The sequence below is a fragment of the Rousettus aegyptiacus genome, unplaced genomic scaffold, assembly GCF_014176215.1.
Source record: "Rousettus aegyptiacus isolate mRouAeg1 unplaced genomic scaffold, mRouAeg1.p scaffold_m13_p_4, whole genome shotgun sequence".
In the NCBI taxonomy this organism is placed as follows: Eukaryota; Metazoa; Chordata; class Mammalia; order Chiroptera; family Pteropodidae; genus Rousettus; species Rousettus aegyptiacus.
Genome location: NW_023416307.1, coordinates 112,103,265 through 112,127,741, shown reverse-complemented (window position 1 = coordinate 112,127,741; position 24,477 = coordinate 112,103,265). Strand labels below are relative to the sequence as shown.

At 32.8% G+C, this 24,477-nt stretch overlaps 1 protein-coding gene across 4 annotated transcripts in view; it reads left to right on the top strand.

The window, feature by feature from the left end:
* Window positions 1-24,477, top strand: part of APPL1 (adaptor protein, phosphotyrosine interacting with PH domain and leucine zipper 1) — a 34,465-nt gene that overhangs the window by 5,730 nt on the left and 4,258 nt on the right. For 2 of the 4 annotated variants that reach the window (XM_016131597.2, XM_036218453.1), the window contains exons 3-21: window positions 887-946; window positions 1,445-1,516; window positions 2,989-3,076; window positions 4,538-4,579; window positions 5,113-5,171; window positions 10,764-10,910; window positions 11,800-11,882; window positions 12,589-12,747; window positions 13,429-13,617; window positions 15,638-15,680; window positions 16,918-16,974; window positions 19,299-19,390; window positions 19,794-19,976; window positions 21,347-21,399; window positions 21,986-22,160; window positions 22,255-22,291; window positions 22,915-23,061; window positions 23,637-23,687; window positions 23,993-24,082. In XM_016131597.2, coding sequence (XP_015987083.1) covers window positions 887-946; window positions 1,445-1,516; window positions 2,989-3,076; window positions 4,538-4,579; window positions 5,113-5,171; window positions 10,764-10,910; window positions 11,800-11,882; window positions 12,589-12,747; window positions 13,429-13,617; window positions 15,638-15,680; window positions 16,918-16,974; window positions 19,299-19,390; window positions 19,794-19,976; window positions 21,347-21,399; window positions 21,986-22,160; window positions 22,255-22,291; window positions 22,915-23,061; window positions 23,637-23,687; window positions 23,993-24,082 — 1,827 coding nt within the window. The remainder of the gene's footprint in view (window positions 1-886; window positions 947-1,444; window positions 1,517-2,988; window positions 3,077-4,537; window positions 4,580-5,112; window positions 5,172-10,763; window positions 10,911-11,799; window positions 11,883-12,588; window positions 12,748-13,428; window positions 13,618-15,637; window positions 15,681-16,917; window positions 16,975-19,298; window positions 19,391-19,793; window positions 19,977-21,346; window positions 21,400-21,985; window positions 22,161-22,254; window positions 22,292-22,914; window positions 23,062-23,636; window positions 23,688-23,992; window positions 24,083-24,477) is intronic. The other 2 variants (XM_016131598.2, XM_036218454.1) reach the window with 1 other exon arrangement.

Here is a 24,477-nt window from a genome sequence, read left to right as displayed (position 1 = left end):
TTTTGAGTAAAAATAGTTTGGATTTGAAAATAGTCTGCCTCTATCTAGTTAATAGAAGGTAATAAAAATTAAATGAAGCTCTGTGGCACAGGAGATGAATTTAAGAAAATATATATGACTAGATTTTTTTTTGTTGTTGGATAGAAAGAACTGAGGGTATGTTTATGTAACTTAATTATAAACCTTAACAATCTCGGTTCTGTAATAAACTTTCTTTGGGATTAATTAAGTGTACAAGTTTCATTTTTTCTCCTTCTAATTTTCTCTTCTTTCTGGACTGACATTTTCATTTCATACTTAAAAGTTGTTGTGATAGTTGTTTATTTTTTATCCTTGTGATAGGTCTCTCAAGATTTGATTTCTGACCACAGATGTTAATGTATAAAAGAAATGTTATTTTTGTCATTATATTCATCGCTGGGAAAAAAAAAAAAACCTTTAAATTAAAAAAGTATTTCCTTCATATGACTATGTTGCTATATTATGACTAGGTTGACCACATTTTGGTGGTATGTTATTAAATGCTTATTATCACAGTCTAGTATCAGCATCTAGAAAGGGACGATCAGTCATCAATGTAGCATCACTTAAGATTTTGCTAAAATAGTACAATTTACTTCTAGCGTTAAAGCTTTAACAATATTTAATGTTTAGATTTTATTTTTGGAAAAGCACATACTTGAAACACTGCTGAATTCCTTGATGGTGTATATATTTCATGGTTTAAATTTCCCTTTAAAGGGCTTTAATGGTAGTTCTCTTTCTAGTAATTTAGTGAGAGGTTTAGAGAACATGTTGAATAGTATTTTTGTTTAGTGATAAAAATAGTGTAGGTATCTTCTTATCAGTAATATTGTGTTAATTTGAATTTAATTTTTTCCTGTAGAATGAATTAAGTGCAGCAACACATCTGACTTCAAAACTTTTAAAAGAATATGAAAAACAGGTACTATATATGAAAGCTTTAAAAACATAATGTAAAATATGCAGTAATATAGATAAATAGAATTTCTCATCAAGAATCCTAAACTTTTTAAAAAGAATCCACAGAAGGTAATTTTGATATGCCATTGAAATTCTATTATAGCACTTATGTATAATTTTAATGATTTAATGGTAGATACAGAGGTTATCTAATTTGTGTTTCTTCTTTATACAAATGAAGAAACTGAGGCTTGCTTAAGTTACACAGCTGGTAATTGGAGAAATTAGAGCTAAATCCCAAATCTTTGAATTTCCAGTATGGTGTACATTCCTACATACTATGTTAATTGGTTGCTTAGCAAACATTTTAATTAAGTTTACTAATTATGTCAATAATGATATTTTTAGAGCTTATTTAAAATTTTAGAAGTTTTCTAGAGTTATTTTAAAATGTAAAATGTAATGTCATTCACAAAAGACATATAGCATTGGCCCTTCATCTCTATTTCTTACTTTTCAGCGTTTTCCATTGGGGGGTGATGATGAAGTTATGAGCTCTACTTTGCAACAGTTTTCAAAAGTTATAGATGAGGTAAGTGCTTATTTTATTTTGTTTGAATAAGCAATCTTACAACTAAGTTACTTAAGTTGTTTAGCTTTTATTTGGAACTTTTATTATTGTGATTATATGAGTAAATCTCTATTAGTAAAAGATTACCTTTTCAAAAGGACCTTATTTCCACATCTTGATGGTTGTCTTGTGAAAACAATACTTTCTTTGGCTGATTAAAACAAGTTGTTTTCAAGGAATAAACATATATATATATAATATAAGCTTTGCCAGTCCATGTAATGTTCAGTCTTTTCATTTTGTTACTGATGTAGGCAGGGAAGGAAGAATTGAACTGTGAGCTTATACCTAGGCTCTTTACAGTTCCTCTCTTTTGCCATCAAGCAACATTTTACCTACCATTCAGTTCATTAATCCTTCCATCTCTAACAGCCAATATCAACCCTTAATTTCTCTAACTAGTCATCATAAATTATTAAAAAAATACCTAGAAGTTAGGAGGAAGAAAGGTGGTGAGAGAGGTTTGGAGAGTCCATAACTATTCCCTACTAGCAATGAAAGCTCTTCTTTTTACATGAACCACTAGGTAATTTTGTCTTTTCTAGTCTTTTTACTGGAAAAGTACTTTTTTGAAATATTTTAGTAACTCATTATAGCAAAATATTGTCCCAGGAGATCTACGTAAAGGAATATTTATAGGGATTTTTTTTTTAATGGGGGGGGGGTGAAATTTACGTAACAAAATTTATTACCGCTTGCAACATTTAGTACATTCACAATGTGGTGCAGTCACATTGATGTTCTAGAATATTTTTATCATCATCCCAAAGGAAACCCTATGCCCATTAAGCAGTCACTCCTCACCTCTCCCTGCCCTTAGCTCCTGGCAACCGTAAATCTGCTTTTTGTCTGTACGGATTTGCCTATTTAATATATTTCATTTAGATGGTCTCATACTGTTTGCTAATATTTCCATCTGTCTTTTATCTAGCATAATGTTTTCAAGGTTGTAGCATATGTCAGAATTTCATTCCTTTTTTTGGCTAAATAAAGTTCCACAATGAATATATTATATTTTAATTATTCTTTTATCAGTTTATAGACATTTGGGTTCTCTTATTACTGAGTTTGAGTTCTTTATTCTAGATATAGATTCCTTATCAGATATGTGAGGCAAATGTTTTCTCCCATTCTGTGGATTGTCTTTTTAACTATCTTGATAGTATCCTTTAATGCACAAAAGTTTTAATTTTGACAAAGCCCACTTTATATTTTCTTTTGTTGCTGGTGCTTTTGGTGTCATATCGGAGAAACCATTGCCAAATCCAAGGTTATTCTGTTTTATTCTAAGTTTTGAATGGAATTTTTTGACTGTGTAATATTTTTTACTATATCACATAATTTTTAGTCTTCTCATGTAAAATCAACACCTTTTTACTAGGTTTTGTTTAATTTAGTTAGTTATTTTTCATTTTTGGTTTTTCTTTTACCAGCTTAGCTCTTGTCATGCGGTACTTTCAACGCAGCTTGCTGATGCCATGATGTTCCCCATTACTCAGTTTAAAGAAAGAGATCTGAAAGGTATTGTTTACTTTCATTAGTTGTCAGAAGATCAATGCCTATAAAATCTGTATCACTGTGTATCTTAACCATTTCTTGATAGTATTCACAGCTTATGCCATTTTCACTTTAATTTGTCACTAACTGTTTATAGGAGCTCCTGCTAGATGTTAAACTAGAAACTGAGGAATACTGATATGAATAAGATGCCACTTCTCTTGAGAAGGCCTAAAGAGATGGGTAAAAAGATACTTAGGGTACTCTGTCTCTATAATTAGGGAACAAGCAAGGTGTTGTGAGTGATTAGAGGAAGGTGTCAGAAAGACTTTACTAAGGATGTGACTTGAGCATTGAACAATGAAGAGGAATTTGCCAGAGAAAAGAATAATTTTATTAGAGTGACTAGGAAGCACAAAAGTATGGGTTATAGAAATACGTGGCTTTTTTTGAGAATGATAAGAAATTCAGTGTGGCTTCAGTGTCGAATGTGTTGGGCATGGCAGGAGACAAATCTAGAAATAGATTAGTTGGGTTTAGATCATGCTAAAAATGTTCAATTTGAGTTTATAATCAAAGAGAAGCCAGTGGAGGTCTTTAAGAAGTAAATACAAGCAATTCTTTTGTTTTTGGAGAGTGGAATAGAGTTGATGTGATGTCTAGGAGAATGGATTAGGAAGTCGTGATCATCTAGTGAGGTGTATAACCAAGGCCTGACCTGGGACAGTGGCACAGGAGATGGAGACGTGTTTATGGGCTGGAGCAGTAGGAGATTGTGGTGCTGGCACATCTAGCAACCCATGACTTAGTAGTTTATGGTGGTTTTTTTTTTCCCATTTAGCATTATTCAATGATGAGAGTTTTATAGAATTGGTTCTACTTTCTCATAAATTACAACCTTAGACAATTATACAGATTTATTTATAGGATGTATAGATAGACCGAAACATTGAACATATCTGTGGATGGTAAAATATTTAAAGTATATGTGTAATAAAAACAAATGTATTTTAGAGAAGGAATTATTTATGGTGATAATGCTCAAGAATGATCATTCCGAGGACAAGAAACAAAATCTCTTTTCTCCATTTAAGGGGACTGAATGTCATAATTTTATTAATAAAATGTTCTGTGTTTCTCATTTAGCATTTGAACTTATTAATGTCAATATAAAAAATGAATTAATTGGATTCTGGTACTAAGAATATTTGCATATCTTAGAATTTGCGGTGGTCTTAAAATTTGTTTTTGTGTCAGTACTAATTTGTGGCAAGTAGGTTTTATACAGGTGTAACTGTTACTAATGATAGTTAAGTGGTCTATAGGCTAGCCGAAGTACAGAATAATTTTTTCACTTTGAATACTGAAGTATGAAATATTATTTGGAATTTTAATTATAGCTTAAATGGCAATTACTGTTTTCTAAACAAAATTTAAGGTATTTCATAAATATGCTACACTGAAATTATTCTTGAACTTTTCCAGAAATATTGACATTAAAGGAAGTATTTCAGATTGCTAGTAATGGTAAGTTCTTAATACTTTACTCAGTTATTTCTTGTGGTGATCTATTTCTTTATCATAATATTCTATGCAATGATTGAAAATGAACCTAATTAAGTAAACATTATTTAATTTAATGTTGTTATTTAAGTTGCACTGTTTATGCTACAGAAAAATTTAAAAGGGAATTTTAAATCAAATCTTGTGATTTACTATTTTCATAATACCTAGCGGTGGTACAGTACTTTCCCTTCCTTGTTTTCCTATAATTCCAGGTTTTCTTTAATGAATATTTGCTATTTTTATACTAAAAACACTTAAAAAATTTTTTTAATGGATTACAGTTTTTTTTGAATTAAATATTTTTACCAATTTAATGACTAGAAACATACTTTAGGGAAATTTGGGTAGGATAACATTTGGCTAGAGTGATAATATGGTAAGGAATTCTTATCTTTAGTATATTTGTTGAAAGATGTACACGTGAAGACCATTTAAAGCATTTATAAGTTTTGCAAAGTATAGTTGTATTGTTCATAGTCATTTCTGTTTTCCAGATCATGATTCTGCCATTAATAGATATAGCAGATTGTCAAAAAAAAGAGAAAATGACAAGGTATGATACATACTTATTCCTTCAGTATCAACATTAACAACTGTTTCATTAGGTGGTCTGATTTTTTCCTGTTTTGAAATAGCCAGCACTAACTTTGTTTTACTGTATTGCCCTTAGTTTAGACTTTTCTTCCAGTTATTTCAAAGCCTTTCTGATAATTGTTAATTATCACACAATTAGTAATGGTCTCTTTAAACAAAATACTTTTCTGCTGACAAAATTTTATAAGTAAACATAACTATTCCAAAAATGTAATTGATATCCAGTATATAACATTGCCTCCTTTTGCTCTGTATTTTGATAACGTTGCATTTGACCCTGTGTATATTTGAAAATGTCCTTTGAGATACAGTAGTTAAAAAGTCGAAGTGCTGTATATGTAATTCAGTGAAATTCCATTTTGAGGACCTCCTCATTTACAATTCTTAAAAGAGTGAAATCCAGAAATATACTGTATTTGAAGAGAAATACATTTGAGTAAAGGACAAAGAACAGAATGTTAACAGGTTCATCTGGATGCTCCTTAAGGTCGTTTTTCCTTTGAGAGATAGGCCAAGGCTTGATGAGTTGACCTCCATTAGATGTTTGTGAGGTGATCTCTGTGCCTAGGAGTTGGTGTCTATAATCTTGGTTGCAGTTCCTGGTTAGGGACACAGTGACCACTTTTGGGAATCCGTGATTGGGTAGGATTTACTTTGCATCAGCAACTGTGACACAATAAAGGTAATGTTTCTCACACAAAAGTTTAGTACAAAGATCTACTTTCCATTTCTAATTTTAGTTCACCAGTTGTTCGATGGTATAAATATTAAAATAATACATACATTTTGAGATATATGTATCTTTGGTACTTTGCCTTAGAGAAGTAGTTAAAGGCTCTAGGTATGAATTTTACCGGTATTTTTAAAAACATTCTTTCACCAATTTTATTTAAAAATTAATTGAGCACCTATTATATGTTGGGTACCATAGGGGAACAATGTGAATAGGCTCTACTCCTGTCCTGAAGGAGTGGATAAACTAAATTTATCAAAGGCTTCTTGTGTGAAGGCTTCTAAATGCCACAGTACGAGGATGAAGAGTGCATGGATTGACACTGAATTAAGTGTAGTAATAGAAGTCTTAACAAAATGCTGGGAGAGCTCACAAAGGGCAGCAGTTAACTCTGGTGAATTAAGAAAGGTTACTCTTTTAGGAGGTGATATTTGCATTGAAGAGGAGTGGACGTTATTCTCCTTCAATGGGATTGGGGAAAGGGTGCTCCTGGAAGAAAAACAGCTTTTGCAGAAGCACATGGTAGAGTCTGAAGAGTGTAAAGGTTTTAGAGCACTGGATCCAGAGTCAGAGTGCTTGAGGACAAATCGCAGCTCTGCCACTTATTTTCCTGAGGTCACACATTGGTTACTTACTTTCAAGCCTTTATTTTTTCTCTATCAAAAAAACCCTCAGTAGTTGTTAATATGAAATGGCTTATAGCAAGTTTTTATTAAACTGTAATAACAGTTACTATGATAATGGAAAGGTAATCATTTCACTGTGTCTGGAGCATAGGATGTATTTGGGGAGTTATGGCAGAGATGACAAAGTAGTAGTTTAGGGCAAGATTACTATGTTAATGACTTTGAAATTTGTGTTAGAGGGAGTGGGCAGCCACCATAAAATTCTAAGTAGTTGAGTATCACTATGCAGTTGTATTACAGGATAAAAATACTAATGACAATGTGAAGGAGACAAGACTAGAGAAAATTCAATGAAAAAGTATTGGAATAGTTTACAAGGACATTAGGAGAGTCTCTGCTAAGGCTGTTATTGAAAGTGGAAAGGAAGGAATACTTTTGGAAGACATTTCATTAGTAGAATTGACAAGACTTAAAGGTAGGAGGAGGAATCAAAAATGAGTCCTAGAATTCTTAGATGATGGGATAGATCTTGGAATAATTAAGAGCCGAAAAACAAAGTAGAGGAGCAGGTTTTATGGAGAAGGGATTTTTGAGATTTGTACATTTCCAGCACCCCCCCACCCCACACATACATACGTACATTAAAGAGCTCAGGTGGACATGTGCTTCCTTTAACACTTTGACTAGTGAAGGGCAAGAGAAAAATGTGGGAGTCATTGATGTATGGAATATTCTTGGTATTTTACGTGGTATTCTAAGGAAAGCAGGAAGAAAGAGTCTAGTGTATATTACATAATAAGTGCTCAGTAAATATTTGGTATCTGAATATAAGAACTCAGTGGAGCACATGTTATTTTAAAGGCGGATGAAGGAAGACAGGAAAGTACAAGAGATGAACAGTAAGTAGGGAGGGAACCAGGAGGAGAGACAAAACTAGTACTGTGAACTGACCAAGGTCAAAGACTAATGCCTAAACAACTGTCTACCTTTCCTTTAAGTGGTAAAATTTCCCTGTTATACTTAGTTTATTGTACCCTTTTTGGTTATGTACAAAGTTCTGCGTTTAATGTATTTTTTAAATGAAGTGGTTGGTAGTAAAACAGGAAAACTATCCTACCCAATATTTTTCAGGCTTTTTTTAAATAAAGTTAAAAAACTTTTTTCAATTGTAGTTGACATTCAATATTATATTCATTTTAGGTGTATAGTATAATGGGTAGATATTTATGTAACTTAAGAAGTAACCACCCCAATAAGTCTAGAACCCACCTGGCACAAAACATATTACAATATTATTGACTATATTCCCAATGCTTTACTTTATATTCCTGTGACTATTTTATAAGTGCTGATTTGTACTTCTTAATTCTTTCACTTTTTTCACCCACTCCCGTAACTTCCCTCCCATTTGTCAATCATCAGTTCTCTACCAATGATTTCCTGTTTTGATTGTTCATTTACTTTGTTTTTTAGATTCCACATGTAAATGAAATCACATGGTATTTGTCTTTCTCTGTCTGACTTCACTTAGCATAATACTCTCTAGTTGCATTTGTGTTATTGCATATGGAAAGATTTCATTCTTTTTATGGCTGAGTAATATTCCATTGTATATGTGTGCCACATCTTCTTAATCCAAACGTCTATCACTGCTTCCATATCTCTTGGCTATTGAATATGAAATGTTCTTTGTCTCTTGTTAGAGCTTTTATTTTAAAGTCTATTTTGTCTGATACAAGTATTGCTACTCCAGCTTTTTTTTGTAATTTTCATTTGCATGAAATGTCCTTTATCATTCCTTTACTTTCTCTTAGTCTGTGTGTGTTTTTCAATCTGGAGTGGGCCTGTCGTGGGCAGCATATATATGGGTCTTACTGTCTTTTCCATTCAGTTACCCTCTGTGTTTTGATTGGAGCATTTACTTCTTTTACATTTAAAGTAATTATTGATAGATTTATAGTTATTGCCATTAATATTTATATTTATATTTTTGACTTTTTTTTTTTTCTTCTCAGAGAAGTCCCTTTAACATTTCTTGTAATTCTGGTTTGGTGATGATGAACTTCTTTGGCTTTTTCATGTCTGGGGAGCTCTTTATCTCTTCATCAATCCTAAATGATAGCCTTACTAGGTAGAGAAATCTTGGTTCCAGATTCTTGCTTTCATCACTTTTAATGATTCTGGTCAGTTTCTTCCAGCCTACAAAGTTTCTGTTGAGAAATCAGAAACAGTTTGCTGACAGTCTTATGGGGGCCCTTTTGTAGGTAACTAACTGTATTTCTCTTGCTGCTTTTAAGATTCTCTCTTTGTCTCTGACCTTTGGCATTTTAATTATGATGTGTCTTGGTATGGGCCTCTTTGGGTTCATCTTGTTTAGGACTCTGTGCTCCCTGGACTTGTATGTCTATTTCTTTCACTAGCTTAGGGAAGTTTTCAGTCATTCTTAAAATAGCTTTTCAATTCCTTGCTTTCTCTTTTCTCCTGGTATCCCTGCAATGCAGATGTTGTTATGCCTAATGTTGTCCCAGAGGTCCCTTAAACTATCTTTTTTTTAAAATTTTGATTCTTTTTTCTTTTTGCTGTTTTGATTGGGCTTATTCACCACCTTGTCTTCCAAATTGCTGATATGATTCTCTGCTTCATCTAATCTACTCTTGATTCCATCTAATATATTCTTCCATTTCAGTTATTTTTTATTCCTCACTTTTTTTTAATGGTTTCTATCTCTTTGTGTAAGGTCTCACTGATTTCACCTGTTCTTCCCTAAGTTCATTGAGCATCCTTATAACCAGTGTTTTGAACTTTATATCTGGTAGATTACTTGCCTCCATTTCATTTATTTCTTTTTCCAAAGTTTACTCCTATTTTATTTGAGACATGTTTCTTTGTTTCCTCATTTTTGGTTGCCTACTTGTGTGTTTCTATGTGTTAGATAGATCTGCTACATCCTCCAGTCTTGGCAGGGTTGCCTTAGTAGTAGGTGTCCTGTGGGGCCCAGTGATACAGAGTCCTTGGTCACTTGAGACTGGTGTGCCATGAGCATCCCTTGTGTGGGCTGTGTGTGTCCTCCTTTTGTAGTTGAGCCTCGATTGCTGTTGTCACGTCAGTGGGTAGGATTGACCCTCAGGTTGACTGGCTGTGAGGACTGGCTGGGACTATAGCAGACGAGCTGTAGTGCAGGGGCTGACCCCACAGTGTGAGATTCACAGTAGCAGGGCTCTGGTGCCTTCTGAGTCCACCCTTTGGGTGTGTCATTTTTGGAGTTAATTGGATCATGCTCTGGTGTGGTCTGACGCTGCCACTGAGTGTGTTGGTTCTGGGGCTTCGTGGGAGGGGCTCTGTTGCAAGCCCAGATCAACCACTGCCTCTGCACAACCCAGGGCCACCTAGGAGTAGCTACAAAGTGGTCTGCAGTTTGTAGCTGCCAGTGCTGGACTTAGAGATGCTTAGGAGAGGCTATGCTGCAAACCGAGGCTTATTGCCATTAGTGCTGGGGGCTGCTTAGCAACAGATACAGAGCCAGCTGCTACTTGTTTGGGGTTTGTGGATCTTTGAGAGCTTTCAGGGAAGTCTGAAGTGTGGATTGAGGCCAGCAAATTGTGAAGAATGGCTGCCGAAAGAGGTTTGAACTGGTGCTCAGGTTGGGTAGAGCAGGTTTTCAGGGAATGACCAGAGTGGGACGAGTTTGATGGAGACTCATACTTGGTGCCCACCTATGCTTGCAGGTGGATAGGGGAAGGGCTTAGCAAAGGAACAGTGGCTCCTGCCAGTAGTTTAGTCCCAGAGAGGCTGTCCTCAGGGAAAACCTCTGCAGCCAAGATAGCCCCCCAGTTTCTTAACCATGCATGAGTATGGGACCAGCCTGTTTTGCCTCCACCCCTCCTAGCAGTCTCTGTGTAGCTTCTTTATATCCTTAATTATAGGAGTTCTGTTCAGCTAGTCTTCAGGTGGTTCTCAAGGGTGATGGTTCTATAATTTTGATGTCATGGGGAGAGGTGAGCACATCATTTACCTACTCCACCATCTTGACTGAAAGTCTTCTCTAATATTTCTAATATCTAAGAAAATAAGACAGCTATGCACAGTTGCTGGTGATGAACCTTTTTCTTTGGGTAAGCTCTTCCTCACATCCATTATTGAAGATAACTCAAAATTAAATAAATAATAGCATTTTTAATCTTTATGCTTAAAGGTGAAGTATGAAGTAACAGAAGATGTCTACACTTCCAGAAAAAAACAACACCAGACAATGATGCATTATTTTTGTGCATTAAATACTCTTCAGTATAAAAAGAAAATAGCATTGTTAGAACCTCTGCTTGGGTACATGCAAGCTCAGGTGAGTACTATACTGAGTTTTGGATAATTGCCCTAAAAACTTTAAACTATGATATTTATGTTAAATATAAGGATATTACAAACTAAGGTCAAATTCACATTTGTGTCTGTGTTTAAAAAATAATTTTAAAATGTCACGAAAATGTTTTTTTAAGGAAGTTATTAAAGAGAATAGTTTTTCTCATAGATGAACATTTCAAATATTTTAAGGTTAATTGAAACCACTTACCTTCTATTTAGATTCTGTCTATTACATTGAGGACAGGGAACAGAAAGCTAAATGAGTTCTGGAGTTATGCCTGTTGCAGAAGCTGCTACTCCATCTTGCATCATAATAGACCTAAAAGAGAAGTTTGAATTTGTCTCATGTTACTTGAATACTTCCTAAGTTAAAAATAATAAATGATATCCAAAGTGTCCCAAGAGATATGCTTCAAGAAGCAGGCTAGATAATTAAATTTGGGTAATATGAGATGGTCATCCCTTAAAAATCGAGTTTAAAGAAATTTGAATATTTTTGCAAATATGAGTGCTTATTATTCCTCAGATATAAAACTTTCTTATCTTTGTATTAAACTCGAAATAGTTTATCCATATGACTTACTTGAAATGTTTTATAAGTTACTTTCTAATTTTAAAAAATTGCTTACTATGTGCATGTATTAATATTTAAAAAGATGTACAGTGAAATTTAGTTTTTTCAGTGGCTTCATGCCTAGTAGAAGTCATTGTAAACGATAGTATATTTTTACACAGATGGGAATAATCCTTTGTTTTTTACTTAACCTTGTATCTTGGAATTTGTTTATATGATTCACTTCAAGTATTTTGTTTGTATATGTGCATGTTTCTGTTGTTCAACCTCCCATTCCCATATTCTCTTGCATCAGATAAGTTTCTTTAAGATGGGTTCTGAAAATCTCAATGAACAACTGGAAGAATTCTTAACTAATATTGGGACAAGTGTACAGAAGTAAGTATTTTCTTCCTTAAAATTAAAAATGAAGTTATGTGAGTGATAAGTTAACAGCTAAATGCCATAATGTAAAAATATTTGCTATTTAATTTCCTGAGGAGCTGTTTTCCCTACCATGGCTCACGGACACTTCTTGGTTTTCTCACTGTCTTTTCCACAGAATCTGAACTCTAAATTTTTTAACAGTGTCAAATCTGATTTTTCTGTATTGATTCTAAACTTGGTTTAATGTCTGAATATAACAGCCACATAATAGTAATTAGCCATAAATGAATTATCCTCACAATTACCTGAATCGTAAGGGATAAATGGGAGATTACTAAATAAATCTTGTTTTCCAAGCAATGAAATATGAGAGAAAGCGGTTTTAATCAAGTTCACAAGTCTGAGCAGTGATGTGGTCAATCAGAGATGGAGAGATGGAAATGATTGTTGTTTTAAAGGTACAGGACAGAGCCATTTGAAAATTCCTCTAAAGTAAGGCATTCAATGTGGCTTCATTAGTTTTTGAATTTAGTATTGTTTCCAGAATATCAAAGTTTCAAATAAAAAGCTGTTTTATAACATGTTCATGTTACTTTAACCACTAATAGCACTGCTGCTCTCCTTAAGAAAATATATACAAAACAAATATACAGATAAACGTGATTGGTAAGGAGTTTTCTGTTGTAGTTGGTAGTAAATAACTCATTCTTTGTGTTAGTGTTCGCAGGGAAATGGATAGTGATGTAGAGACCATGCAGCAGACAATAGAAGATTTGGAAGTAGCCAGTGATCCTTTATATGTGCCTGACCCAGATCCCACGAAATTTCCTGTTAATCGAAACTTAACTCGAAAGGCTGGATATCTTAATGCTAGGAAGTAAGAAAACTATTGTTATTTTCATATATTGTAAATCATCTAAGATAGTAGAAAGTGAATATAATATATAGTTGGTGTTATCTACCTGTTGTTTTGATTTTACTAATGGTCGAATCTTTTTAGCTAATGGTATTAGTATTTATGTGAACTTTTTGACAGATGGGAATACATGAATAATTTTCAAAAGTAAAATTTACGTGTTTATTGAATAGTTTAGAATTATTTTTAAAAGTGAAACCAATTCGAGATTAAATAAATCTAGCATAAATATGAATGCTATTGCCTGCCATTTATTATACTTTAAAATATATGTAATTATACCATCAAGTCAAATTTTAGTTTTTATTTGAAGATGAGATAAAGCAAGTTAACCCTAGGAGTAAAACAAATACTTTTGTTGTGAATTTCCACCCTTGAAAAGTTGAACTATATTTTATGGAGCATCATAACAGCAGCAATTTGATAATTGCTTTGTTTCATAAAGATATACACACACACTCACGCAGGTGTGTCAGCATACATGAATTTATTTTAAAGACTGAAAAACTGATATTTATATTTTGTAGGCATCTCGGTGCCTTTTTTGCTAGTTGGTTCTTTGTAATGTGTTTTATCTTGTGTTTTGCTTATGATGAGATTTCATGTGTGTTATTAAAGAGTGAATGTACTTTCTTCATTTAGTAAAACAGGCTTGGTGTCATCTACCTGGGACAGACAGTTTTACTTCACTCAAGGTGGAAACTTAATGAGTCAGGCCCGTGGGGATGTAGCAGGAGGCCTGGCCATGGACATAGACAACTGTTCAGTAATGGCTGTGGACTGTGAAGACAGGCGGTACTGTTTTCAGATCACCTCTTTCGATGGAAAAAAGTTAGTATTTTTCCTACTGTAAACAAACTGTAATATTTTAAACTACTGAAATACGAGATAATTCCTTTTCATTCAGACATTTATATTTTATTCTTATGTATTAAGATAAGTTTCTTTCTGATCTTATAGAAATGAGCAGAATTTTCATTTCTGTCTTTGTTAAATGATGTCTTAATATTTTGAGGTTGTCATAGCAAGGTCATATGGTAAAGACCTGTGATTTCATGTTGAGACTGGTCACCGAAAATCCTCCATGGTGGGGAAGGCAGCACAAGTTAGTGGAAAGAACCTCAATTTTGGGGTCAGAATGTTCAAATTTTAGATCCAAGATTTACTTGTGGTCTTAGACAAGTTATATTGATCTCTATTTTTGTACATGTAAAATGGGGGGCAGTCATAATCCCTAATTTATAAATCATTAATGAAAAATTGAAATCTAACATATGTAATGTGCCTAGCATGTAAGTGCTAACAATTTTATTTTTAGATATTAAGTATTTTTGATCAAATTAAGTATTTAGTCTATTAATGTTTATATGCTATTTAAAAACTTCTATTCTCTGTGTAGTAAATGAGAATCTGCAGAGTAATCTTTAGAAGAAATTTTGAAAAGTATAGAAAAATATAAAACGGAGTATGAAAAAAAAGCTATAATCTTACTAACCTGAAGCAACAATTAACTTTATGGTTAATTGTTGCCTTACAATTTTATTCTAATTATAGTTCTTAAATAGTTGAAGAAATACTATTTATATAATCTGGATCTGCATTTGCTTATTAAAAATATTTTGTAATGGCTACAGTATAATTCCATTTTAGGATATGCACCATAATTTAAAAATTTTCCTAATGATGGATGTTTAAGTTATCTATAGTTTTTTCTCTACTTAATTAAAAAATTGTTTTCACTCTTGTTGTTCAGAAGCAGCTTCTGGGCTCCATGAAAGTCATTTTTCCCCCTGTATTTATATATATTAAGATGTTATGAAAAAATTGTTTTTACAATATTAAAACATTAAAAAGATTTTATGGCTCACTGTCTTTTATCAAAATGGTTGTTTAATTTCCTGTTCCTTCTATAAACATATAATGAATGCAAATGTGTCAGTTATGTTAGATATTAGAAGTCTCTGTGTTCATTTGTCAAAATTACCAAATCGTTAATATCTTACAAGTACTTACCTTTTTATATTTTCAGATTTTTGGTAATGCTTACTAACATGATTTGCTATTTCACATTCCTGGTTTTATTGAGAATTAGTAAAAATTTATGTTTTTCTCTAACTGTTACAACATGAACATCTATAAAAAAGCTAAAGATCTCTAGTGATTAATATATTGAAAATTTTTAACCATATTTACAGAGAAATAATAATGATGTAAAATTAGTGTTTTTCCACATGATATCACTTATATGTGGGATATAAACCTAAAAGCAACAAATGAACAGGACAAACAACCAGAGACTCATAGACATGGTCAGTAGACGAGTGGTTACCAGACGGTGGTGGGGAGGGAAGAGGAGGAAGATAGATGGAGTAAAAGGAGTCAAATATGTGGTGATGTTAAAGAATCATAAACAAATAAATGAAATTAGTGTTTTATATTAGGATCACTGATTTATATTTGAAATATGTGTATCATAGGTTGAAATGGATGGTCTTAGTTGTAGTGCATCTTTGTTATAGACTGTCTTCTGAAAACTAGCACCTGTTTTTCTTTTGGTACTTTTTGGCATATATAGCCAAAGTCAAGAGTTATTAAAATCTGAGATCTGAGTCCTGATTCCTCTGGTGGTCTCTTTTTCCTAAGATACTGGTTGGGGTAGGGGTGTGTGTGTGTGCGCATGCACGCGCCTCTTTACTCATGCACATATTGCATGATCAAGGCCCAGAGGGGCATGTGTGTTATACTGATTGATTTTATATATACTGTTAAAGATAAATAATTTTCTCCAATCATGTTGAAAGTACTTTAAGAAAAAGTTAAGGGTCAAACTTCTCTTTTTTTTTTCTTTCAGATCTTCCATTTTGCAAGCAGAAAGTAAAAAAGACCATGAAGAGGTAAAATTTTATCAATTTTTTTTAGCAACATCTTATGATATTTTGCCGATGACAAAAGATGTATTTATGAGTTTATTATAAAGATTATTAAAATTCTGGTTCATTAAAAATGTCTTTTTAATAAAGACATGTTTCACAAAGAATTTTATAGCCAGACCTATAAGGAGATATCTTAGAGATTATCTCTCGCCTGTCTTTTTAAAGGCTCAAATTCAGAAATGACCTCGTGACTTGCTTTCTGGCAGACTGTTAGTATCATGAGGCGACGTTTTAATTTATTCACTTCTCATCACCCTCTGAGACAGTATTTGCTGTATTAAGAACATAGTGACAGCAATTGCATGGCAGGAAGCAACTAAAGCTTAAAACCTTGGGGAAATGAAAGACAGAAACACAAAAATTTGGGAATGTCTCTTCTTCCTCACAAGTGTTATTTTTGGCTTTATTTTTACTTCTAGTATACAAGATATGGAAGTTAAGTTACTACCAGGAACTGACGCCTCAAAAATTTTATGTTGAAAAATATTCTTCAATGAAAATACAGGTCAATTTTGAGCCATTCTGTCTGTTATTATAATTGCGTCAGTAAAAGACAAGGTTAGCAATTATGCAGAGATCTACCCTTAGTTCTCGTGGAAATGAGTAGACATTAAAATCTGACTTTTGGTCTCTGAGGAACACAGACAAATGTCTGCTCTCTGCAGTGCGGTTTACCAAACAGAATATTAGTTGAGTTTTGTGAGGCTCATCAGGCTCATCAATGGAATTATTGGGAGTGAAACATGTGAAGAAGAGAGCATTTTCTATGTTAATTATTTATAAACTTGAAAGACGGGAAGTATATAAAATATATTTACCAGGAATATGTTTACCTCTTAACTTTTTTGCATTGGTGTTAATCATGATATCTGCATCCAGACTGTCTTGTTTGGTGTGGATTAAGGGGAGAGTGATGTAAAAAGATAAATATAGACTACTAAATTATAATTTAACAGGATTTTTTATTTCCTTGTATGAAATAAATTTAGGATTTAAAAATAATAAGTCTATTCAATGATCCGTCATACCCTCAAATATCATGTATATATGTATGCTTATGTATATAGGAAGGTATTTATCTTAAAGATTGTGTTACTTCTAATGAAACATATTTCATTCATATATCAAACATTCTCTTTCAGAAGAGAAGCATTGTATAAAAAAATTAATCATATTTTTCTATTTTTTCCTCTTTCAGTGGATCTGTACAATAAACAACATATCTAAACAAATATATTTAAGTGAAAATCCAGAGGTAATATTTTTATCTTATGGTAACCAGGTCTGGCAAAATCGAATAATTCTCTGGCTAATATGGTTCTTATTAAGTCATAAATCTCAAGTTCCGTAATCTTTTAATTTGCCCTAGAATGGGTAGTTTTAGTATCATATATAAAATGAGTATGTGGTCTCCCTAGAATACTAAATTATTTTATAGGTACTGACATCAGCCAACCAATAATTATCTACTGGGCATTGACCTTATGTTTAACCCTGTGTTGAACACCAGGGATAAGGGGATACAGAAGAAAAATAAGCCATGGCTTTTGCCCTCCAGGAGCCTATGTATGTGGGAAGACAAAACTAAAACTTTAACATTTCTTACCAAACAACATGTAATTGAAAACATATTGTGATGACTTAAGATTTGAGAACTTAAGATCAGTGTGGACTCTGGAGATGGTGGAAACCTGAGCTGTGTAGGATTTGTCCATGTTTTGAATAAAAGAGAAGACATTACAGATTATAGAAACAAAAACACAAATGTAGATATGGTATGAATCTAATAGTGTGATTGGAGTTGAAGATTCTTGTTGGAGAATAATAGAAAACTGAAATGTGCATACCAGTCACCTGGGGATCTTGTTAAAATGCATATTATGATTCAGGAAGTCTTGGGTGAGGTGGCTTGAGCTCTTAATTTTGCCAATTATTCTTTGAGTAGGAAGGGAATCAAACCAGATAAACTCTGCAGTGTTGACACAGCCATAGGTGTGGTCCAAGCATATAGGCAGAACCCAGGAGAATAGAGAATTCTGGAAGGAATCAAGTGGGACCATAATGTAGTATAGTTGGAAAAGACTTGGCTTAGGACAGGAGCTGTGTGGGCACTGCCATTGTTGGTGGGCCAGCTATGTTGTGAATCTAGGTGCTTCCCAGGGTTGGTGGGGGCGGCACTGATGATTTCAGTTGAGGCAGAGCAGGGCTGATTTCTCTAGGTGGTTCTCACCCTTCTAAATCTTAAACTGTTGTTGTGATGGTTAATTAGATGGATGTGTCTGGGGACACAGAGGAGTCCATTATTATTCGTTCAGGCATGAACTTAGGATTTGAACAGGGTGATAACTGAGGAAAGAGAAAAAATAATGAATCATAGAAACAGGTAGAAAGATATTGGACTAGTTAGTAACTAGACTGATGTAGAGGACGAAAGAACTGACCCATGTAAAGGATGAACAAGACTTAGGTAAAGGTGACTTCCAGGTTTTAAGCTCAAGTGAAGGGAACAATTTGGAAAAGAAGGGTTGTTTTTATTGTAATGGTTTTGAGGTGCCCATTACCTCATGATTTAGATGCCTAGGAAAAGTTTCGAACTGAAGAAACAAAAATCTCAGACCTCCAAAACATTAGTAATTTCTGTTTTATAATAATCATATGCGTTTAAGAAATCAGTGCTAACTGTAGAGAAGCCTTTTGCTTTTAACTTGATCTGGCAATCTAGCTTTTCCTTTCTGTTATGTTAGTTGAGCAACAAAAAGTTAAAATGCAAAATAGATGACTTGTTAATACCTCGTGAATAAATATATAGAGAATACAATGTTTGAATTTGAAAATTCAAGCTTATTGTACATTACTATCAATTATCAGAACTCTTAAGTTTTAATGAATAATTTCCAGATTATCCAGAATTATTTATATTAATGAAAGAAAAAATTTTGATCAGTTCATGGCATTGTAAAAATACTCTGTGATGATTTTTTCTAATTTAAATACCATTTTACTTACTAATGTTTTAAATAAAAGAGTAAGTTTACAAATATGTCTTATGGAAAGCTTTTTTACTTTCAAATTTTGGTCTGAAAATGTTCAAGTTTACTTTATGAATTAATAAATGTAGATGTTTCTGAGTATAAGTGTATTCTAGAAAATGATGAAAACTTAAGCAGTCTATGTATAAAATATTTTAATATTTTGTGACTACTCCTAAATTTCTTTATTTAGCAAGTGTTTTGAGTTCCCAGTATGCTAGGCACTGTGCTAAGTGCTAGAAATAGAAATCTTAATCCAAAAAATCTGGCAACTAAAAATATTAAAGAAAAAAACAGTATTTCCTATTAGGTATATTAGTAGAAAAAATCATATTGTTCCTTCTATATTTACGGGAAGAGAAAACAAGTTATACAATGCTGCAAAGTTAATTATGTATCTTAATATTAAGACAAAGTATGTGGAACTACTTATAGTAACTCCAAATTACATTTTATATATAACTTTAAGAACATTCTAGTAATTCAGAGTTAAATTCAAACTTTTGTGTTTTTTTTGCTTTACTAATATTAGTCCTTTAAAAAAAAATAGGAAATTGCTGCACGAGTAAATCAGTCAGCTTTGGAAGCTGTCACTCCTTCCCCATCTTTCCAACAGAGGCATGAAAGTCTACGGCCAGTGGGGTGAGTTGCCATAGTATGGGTTACTTAAAGAACTATATGGGCTATTGAAATCTAAGTGTTAGCAAACACTTCGATTTTAGCAGTGATGCTTATAATTAGTATGAAATAGCTCCCGAAACAACATAGAAATTCTTTTTTCAAATTGGTAAATTTACCAGCAGGAGTGCTAAATAAATGATTCCAAATTTCTCTAGTGTTTATCTCTAGATCGAGGTGATTTATGTTTTTGAATTTAATAATTGGAAATAATTCTGTTATGATTTGGGATTCTGATTTTGAAATTTGTTCCACTCTTCTTATTGACTGACAGAATTGTATTTTCATTTCCCACTGTTTTAAGTGTTCTGTTTCCAAAAGAAAAAACTAAATGCAATGCCTTCTTGTTTTTTTCTGTGCTTATTAGACAATCTCGACCACCGACCGCTCGAACCAACAGTTTGGGATCCTTAGGATCTGAGTCCACAAACTTGACTGCCCTTTCTCTAGATTCTCTTGTCGCCCCAAACACCCCAATACAGTTTGACATTATTTCTCCCGTGTGTGAAGATCAGCCTGGCCAAGTGAAAGCCTCTGGTCAAGGAGGCAGGTGGGTGATGGCATCACAGGGACATTGTGCTATCGTCTGTCAGGTTTATGGTTCCATATCTACATTTGAGAATCATTTCTTACATATCATATACATCATCTGTATTGTACTTTAATTACTTAATATAATTTGGGTAGTTAGGGAAGAATCATGACAAGTTTTTTTTCTCTTTGTTTTCTGCTTCGGTTAAATAATTTTTAGTTTAAAAAATAATTTAGTTTTAAAAATACTTAATTCTGAATTGCTTATTAGATGTACTTTTTAGATATTTCTCTTAAAATTGCAGAAGAAAGCTGACAGTCCTATCATATGTCGTGACAGTATCTTAAAAATTCTTGAGAATTTTCAAATGCAATAGGTTTATTAGAAAATATTATCTTGTATCAGAATAAGATATCTCCAGGAAGATACTAAAATTCCATACTATGAATTATTAATGAATCGTCTTTTGTTTATATAATGAGAAATATCCTTATCAAAACAGTTAAAATTTTTCTTTTGCTGTGGATGAAGGAAACATGACTTAAGGTAAATTATTTATTAAGTAGGTTGGACTCCTAATAAATTGATAATATATTAATTTGGCTATACATGACTATGTGTGGCCAAGAGAAAGTAATTTATGTTTGATCACAGAAATATACTTCTCATTTGATATTATATCAAATAGGTCAGACATGTATTAGTGAGATAATTCCATGTGAACTTAATGCCAGCATTTTTTTTAGAACCACTTAGCCCTTTGCTTGCAAAACCTACCTTGAATTGTACCTTTCTTCCTTCATTGTATGTGTGTAAGAGCCAAGCATACTAAAAAGAGAGATGGCTTCCATCTCTAATTGGCTTTTCTTCTTGCATTCGGTTATATATTCCTTGAAAAATACAGGTTTAGAACTAGAAAAAGTTTAAATTATTGTAGTTAATGTTGCTCCATATACTTAGAGAACCTAAAAAGAGGTTTTTACCATCCCAGGAAATAAATGCCTGGCATTTTTCTTAAGTAGCTGAAATTGAAATTAAATCAGCTATTTCTCTGTCCTAGTTCATTTAAATTCAAGAACTTCTGCAACATAGTTTATTATGATGTTGATTTCTCTATGTGTATAGCTGAACTTCCAGTCTATCCACATTTTCTAAAATGCAGCAACTTTGAGTTCAGCCTATTAACTCAATGTTAGGGCTAGGCCTTCATTAGAGGAAGTTGGTCATCAATAGTGTTTCTTAATAGGATGGGGTATTGTAGAATTTTTAAAAAAATATATGTATGAAGTTTTATGACTGTTAGTTTTTAATTCTTGTTTCATTGAGATTCCTTCCATGAGGCTCATTGTAACTGACCACTGGTTCATAAGTTTTTAAAAACTTTTCAGGCGTACAAATCCATTCGGAGAATCTGGAGGAGGTACAAAATCTGAAACTGAAGGTAAAACAGACATGGAGTATTCCTATATTTTAGAAATTCTCAGCAGTAAACTGGGAAGAATTTGTTGTTTACATGTATTCTGCTGTATGCTGTTTTAATAGTATCTTTATGTCACAATTTTCTTTTTACTCATAGTAGAAGCAACAGAACTTAATTGGACTTAATAAGCTTTTGTTATTCACATAAAATAAAGCATATCATACTTTAAACCTCATAGTCAAAATCTCAATGTATAAGATATCCTTTAAGCTTTTCTTACTAGCAGATATTTTCTTCTGGTCCTGGAGCATAACTTTTTTTTTTTTTCAGTAGCTATTTATTTTTATATAATTTCAAACTGAAAAGCTGTAATAATAGTACCAGGAATTCTTTTTACTCAGAGCCACCAATTATTGAAGTATAACTTTTGCTATTTGAATTTGAGACCTTAATTTTTCTGTAACTTGAACATTGTAGTTGACAGTCATTTCTAAATACTTTTGCTAGTTTGAATTTTTCACTGGAAAATCTAAAAGGAGACAGTGTATTTTAATCTTTGGGGAAAGAAATATGCAATTTTTAAAAATTGTACCTTGTTCTGTTGTAGATTCTATTCTTCATCAGTTATTTATTGTTCGATTCCTTGGTTCCATGGAGGTGAAATCAGATGACAATCCAGATGTTGTTTATGAAACAATGCGCCAAATCTTAGCTGCACGGGCCATCCATAACATCTTTCGTATGACAGAGTCACACTTATTAGTCACTTGTGATTGTTTAAAGTAAGTAATAGCCTCTACCTCAAAAAACTATGAAAAAATGTTTTCATAATTTCAGCCTAATTAAAATTACTTTTCCAAATTATTATTATTATAGGTTAATTGATCCACAGACACAAGTTACAAGGCTCACAGTGAGTTCTACATGTTTAAAGCTTTCAGTCTCTTTGTGCATATGTATACATCTTACATCTTTATGATAATCTTGATTTTATGTATTTGAATATGGTAGTAACAATTATAATTGGTCTTTTATAATTAAGTCTATGGCCATCTCTCCAAAAAAGTTATAATTGAACATTCTATGTAACTTAAAGAATCAACACAATCTAGTATGATACTTAGTGTTTATCTCTTAGCTAGAAAGCATATATCATACCCTAAAGCTAACAGCAGAAATTAAAAGTGGAAACATGATTGAGTTTATTTTATAATTAACTATTTTGAAATAGTTGCAATTATTTGATTTTATTTAATCACTTAATAATATAAACCACTTTTGTTACTGAATTTGACTTTATAAAATATATTTAACGACTAACGAAACAAATTCAGTATTCAACAACCTCTCCTTCTGCTTGGCAGTCCAAACAAAATATGACATTATTTGTTCTTGGATTACCATTATGTTAAAAAATATTGACCAATGTTTTATTTTATGATATTTTTGTACCTTAGCACGAGTGTATCATTTATAAAAGTGCTACTGTTATGTCTTGAAAAATCTCATGTTGACTTCTGATGTTTTCTGTGGCAGTTTCCATTACCCAGTGTAGTTTTGTATGCTACACACCAGGAAAATAAGAGGCTTTTTGGATTTGTTCTTCGGACATCTGGAGGGAGAAGTGAAAGTAATCTGTCATCTGTTTGCTACATCTTTGAATCAAATAATGAGGGGGAAAAGGTACCTGGCTTTTCAAAATGTATTTCTTTTGTGAAATACATATCATAGTCAAAGTTCTTACTAAGATTTCTGGAAAAAAACGTAGAAAATTTGCCTAGTCCAGCTGAGTTGCTTGATGAAAGCCTATTGCACTGAAGACAGCGGAGCTAATGGGTTGAGCCTTCTGAATTCTTAGACCTTTATCGTTCCAGCTGGTGAATCTTCTGGCCTCATTAATTTATCCCGGGAATGCAATATATTCCCGTAATCAGCTATTTTCAGATGTCCTCAGCTTAGAGCATCAGCAGCAGCTGCTTGCTTCATTCTTTACAGACCTTAGTATCTCAGGAATGAATTTGAGATAACAAGAAGTGGGTTAGATGAAAGAGGTGACAGCTGACAGTTGAAACTCACAGACTCTGAAGAAAATACACAAAGGCTTGGTTTGGGGGCTGGAACATTCTTAAATCAACTTTTGTTTGAAGCAGTGTATTATAACGAATTATAAAACTAGTTATATCAGCCATTTGGATACTTTAAGTTATTACTTTGTTGTGAGAACTGCCTGAGTTTTTCCTACTTTTTACTCCCTTTAGATTTGTGATTCTGTTGGACTAGCAAAACAGATAGCTTTGCATGCAGAACTGGTAAGAATCCAAGACACTTAATTAAGACACTTAATTATCCACGAATGTTAACTAAAGTAATATAAAATTTTTCATACTAACAAATAAAATGATTTTGCTAAACAAGATTAACATTGGATACTATCGTTTATATAGCATTTTGAATTTGGGTAAATGGCTAACAGAATGTAAATTCTTGGTGTACTTTCTCATAAATGCAAAAAAAAACTTTTGAAAAGATTACAAAGCTCTAATAGTAATTGCAAAGTCTAAAATTTTAAGTTATTTCATATTTAATTCATTAGTTGTATTCATCTGTTCTTCAGGATCGTAAGGCATCAGAAAAACAAAAAGAAATAGAGAGAGTAAAAGAGAAGCAACAGAAAGAACTCAGTAAACAAAAACAAATTGAAAAGGTATGCAGTCCTAATGTCTGTCTGGATCTTCTCTGATATGATCTTTGTGAAGAGTTTCTTTAATTCAGCATTGTGACTTTGATTTGAATTTCCAAATGAAGATCTGTTTTTGATTGCTCAGCTACTTCATAACCAGATGATTCATAGCATAGCAGAAAAGGATGGCATCTGTCTTCTGATATGATGTTTACATTGTAGTTTTACTGACATGTAATTTGCCATTTAGCAAACTTACCAGAACTTTTATGTTTCTATATTACAGTGCAGGCTGTCTCTGTCAAAGCAGGTCTTTTGAGAGGCTCTCTCATATGTATATAAACTTAACTGCCATTTCTGAAAGCCACGTAGGCCTTTAGGAAAAAAAAGTGTGTGTGTGTGTGTGTGTGTGTGTGTAT